This window comes from Takifugu flavidus, unplaced genomic scaffold (assembly GCF_003711565.1).
Source record: "Takifugu flavidus isolate HTHZ2018 unplaced genomic scaffold, ASM371156v2 ctg300, whole genome shotgun sequence".
Taxonomy (NCBI): domain Eukaryota; kingdom Metazoa; phylum Chordata; class Actinopteri; order Tetraodontiformes; family Tetraodontidae; genus Takifugu; species Takifugu flavidus.
In genome coordinates this window covers 32,501-35,225 of record NW_026621939.1, presented here as the reverse complement: position 1 = coordinate 35,225, position 2,725 = coordinate 32,501, and the positions used below count along the sequence as shown (strand labels likewise).

At 52.0% G+C, this 2,725-nt stretch overlaps 2 protein-coding genes across 51 annotated transcripts in view; one reads left to right on the top strand and one right to left on the bottom strand.

Moving 5' to 3' along the window:
- Positions 1–6: 6 nt before the first annotated feature.
- LOC130520196 (troponin C, slow skeletal and cardiac muscles-like) lies at positions 7–2,149 on the top strand. The gene is made up of 7 exons (XM_057023868.1): positions 7–80; positions 793–823; positions 1,072–1,224; positions 1,292–1,403; positions 1,492–1,628; positions 1,882–1,959; positions 2,011–2,149. The coding sequence occupies exons 1-6, from the start codon at positions 57–59 to the stop codon at positions 1,911–1,913; spliced, it is 489 nt and encodes a 162-aa protein (XP_056879848.1). The 5' UTR covers positions 7–56; the 3' UTR covers positions 1,914–1,959; positions 2,011–2,149.
- The window catches only part of LOC130520194 (signal transducer and activator of transcription 2-like), a 1,187-nt gene continuing 88 nt past the window's right edge, over positions 1,627–2,725 (bottom strand). The window contains exons 1-5 of one of the 50 annotated variants that reach the window (XM_057023827.1): positions 2,420–2,725; positions 2,353–2,376; positions 2,218–2,310; positions 2,011–2,169; positions 1,627–1,959 (exon numbers count right to left, since the gene is read on the bottom strand). The exon at positions 2,420–2,725 is cut by the window's right edge and continues 88 nt beyond it. In XM_057023827.1, the coding sequence (XP_056879807.1) occupies positions 1,894–1,959; positions 2,011–2,169; positions 2,218–2,310; positions 2,353–2,376; positions 2,420–2,542 (465 nt within the window). In that variant the 5' untranslated portion in view covers positions 2,543–2,725 and the 3' untranslated portion in view covers positions 1,627–1,893. Of the gene's footprint in view, positions 1,960–2,010; positions 2,377–2,419 lie in introns of all 50 variants that reach the window. The other 49 variants (XM_057023849.1, XM_057023853.1, XM_057023862.1 and 46 more) reach the window with 49 other exon arrangements.

Below are 2,725 nucleotides of genomic sequence, written 5' to 3'. Positions count from 1 at the left end.
GGTTCTGCTGGGCTGTATTTGTCCTGAGTGAGGACGGAAGGGACGGACCTGCAGACATGGATGACGTCTATAAAGCAGCAGTGAGTAGAAGGACAGTGTGTGTGTGTGTGTGTGTGTGTGGTGTGTGTGTGGTGTGTGTGTGTGTGTGTGTGTGTGGGCACTAACAGAAGATCTGTCGAAACGAACGATGACTCAGCAGTTTGATTGCATCAAAGAGGTCACATTAAAGCATCAAAGAGGTTTAATCAGAACGGAAACGTCGCTTCTGCTTGTGAAGCTACTTTAGGTCCCAGATCAGATCTGATAGATCACCTGATTCAGTGATCCAGCTGAGCCGTGGGGGGGTGCTGCTCCATGGAGGACGCGGAGGTCGCGTCCTCAGGAGTGTCCCAACGGTTCAAATTTCAAACCCTTTAATCTGTCGGCTTCAAGCATCAGAACGACTCCAAACCACCTTTGACCTGACGGGAAAATGTCCCCATAAAACTGGGAAAACTGCTATAAAGTCACATAACGAGGAAACGAAACTTTAACCCTGACGAACCCGACTGAGCCGACCCGGACAGAACAAAGGAGGAGAGACAGCTGATAATGTCCCCGACACACACTCACACAGAGTCACACACACAGACACACACTCACACAGAGTCACACACACAGGCACACACACACACATTCACACTCACACACATGCACACACACACACAAACTCACACACATACTCACTTCAGCTGGTTTAGTTGGTCCGACAGCTACAGAAATGATTTTTTTTCTGATTTATTTTGTCTTCAGGTTGAAAACTTGACTGAGGAGCAGAAAAATGGTGAGAAAACATCCGATTTTTCTTTTGTTCTCCCCTTTTTTCCCTTTTACACTGATTTAAAACAGAATCTGAAGATCTTCGGAATTAAATTCTGTGGTAAAAACAGCGCAAAGACAAGAAATCAGATGTGAAACCTTTAAAAAGTGCAACAGCAGCTGCTGGACAGCTGTTACAGATGTTACGGATGTGACTGCAGCTGTCAGTCCATCGGGACCCACGTGAAACACCTGTGTCCCCGTTGCTTTCAGAGTTCAAGGCTGCGTTTGACATCTTCATCCAGGACGCAGAAGATGGCTGCATCAGCACCAAAGAGCTGGGGAAGGTGATGAGGATGCTGGGCCAGAACCCCACCCCCGAGGAGCTGCAGGAGATGATCGACGAGGTGGACGAGGACGGTACGAGCACGTCACGACACGCACGCGCAGCAGGCGCGCCGGCGCTGACGGGCTGGTTTCTGTCGGCAGGCAGCGGCCACGGTGGACTTCGATGAGTTCTTGGTGATGATGGTGCGCTGCATGAAGGAGGAGAGCAAAGGGAAGGCCGAGGAGGAGCTGGCAGAGCTGTTCCGCATGTTTGACAAGTAGGTCGGACCTTCTGTCCACGCCGAGACGCAGAGTCACTGAGCACGAGTCCAGGCAGTGACGGGCGCCGGCCGCTTTCTCCTTCAGGAATTCTGACGGATACATCGACTTAGAGGAGCTCAAGGCCATGCTGGAGTCCACAGGAGAGACCATCACCGAGGACGACATCGAGGAGTTGATGAAGGACGGGGACAAAAACAATGACGGAAAAATTGATTATGACGGTACGTCGGCGTCTCCAACAAGGATCCCTGGAAAGATTAACAGCTGCTTCCACAGGTCACAGCCCAAATCAGCATAAATCAGCCTGAATATTCATTATTTATTTCAATTGTTGATCAGCATTAGCGTTAGCATCAGCGTTAGCATCAGCGTTAGCATCAGCGTTAGCGTTAGCATCAGCATTAGCATCAGCGTTAGCATTAGCGTTAGCATTAGCATGAGCGTTGTCCTTAAAATCAGTCTTCTGTGTGACAGAGTTCCTGGAATTCATGAAAGGTGTTGAATAAAAGCTCGACCGTCTCCTGGATCCTCGCCAACGCCAGCGGCTTCCACCTGTGATGGGGTGGACGTCCCCACAGGTGATGGGGACGTCCACCCCATCACCTGTGGGGGTGTCCCCATCGCCTGTGTGGACGTCCACCCCATCACCTGTGGGGACGTCCACCCCATCACCTGTGTGGACATCCCCATCACCTGTGGGGACGTCCACACCATCACCTGTGTGGACGTCCCCATCACCTGTGGGGACGTCCACACCATCACCTGTGGGGACGTCCACCCCATCACCTGTGGGGACGTCCACACCATCACCTGTGTGGACGTCCACACCATCACCTGTGTGGACGTCCCCATCACCTGTGGGGACGTCCACCCCATCACCTGTGGGGACGTCCACCCCATCACCTGTGTGGACATCCCCATCACCTACGTGGACGTCCCCATCACCTGTGGGGACATCCACACCATCACCTACGTGGACGTCACCATCACCTGTGGGGGGCGTCCCCATCACCTGTGGGGGCGTCACCATCACCTGTGGGGGCGTCCCCATCACCTGTGGGGACGTCCCCATCACCTGTGGGGGCGTCCCCATCACCTGTGGGGGCGTCCCCATCACCTGTGGGGGCGTCCCCATCACCTGTGTGCAGCAGACTCACCTGACTCAGACTTTATACGCTTTGGTGAATAAAAACGATTTTCATTTTAAAAAGATTTCAGTCATTTGTTTTTCTCAACCTGCTTATTTGTTCGTTTTTGATTATTTGAGAAATGAATCCAGAAACTTGAGGTCAGTGTTTTATTGGAATAATCCGCAATT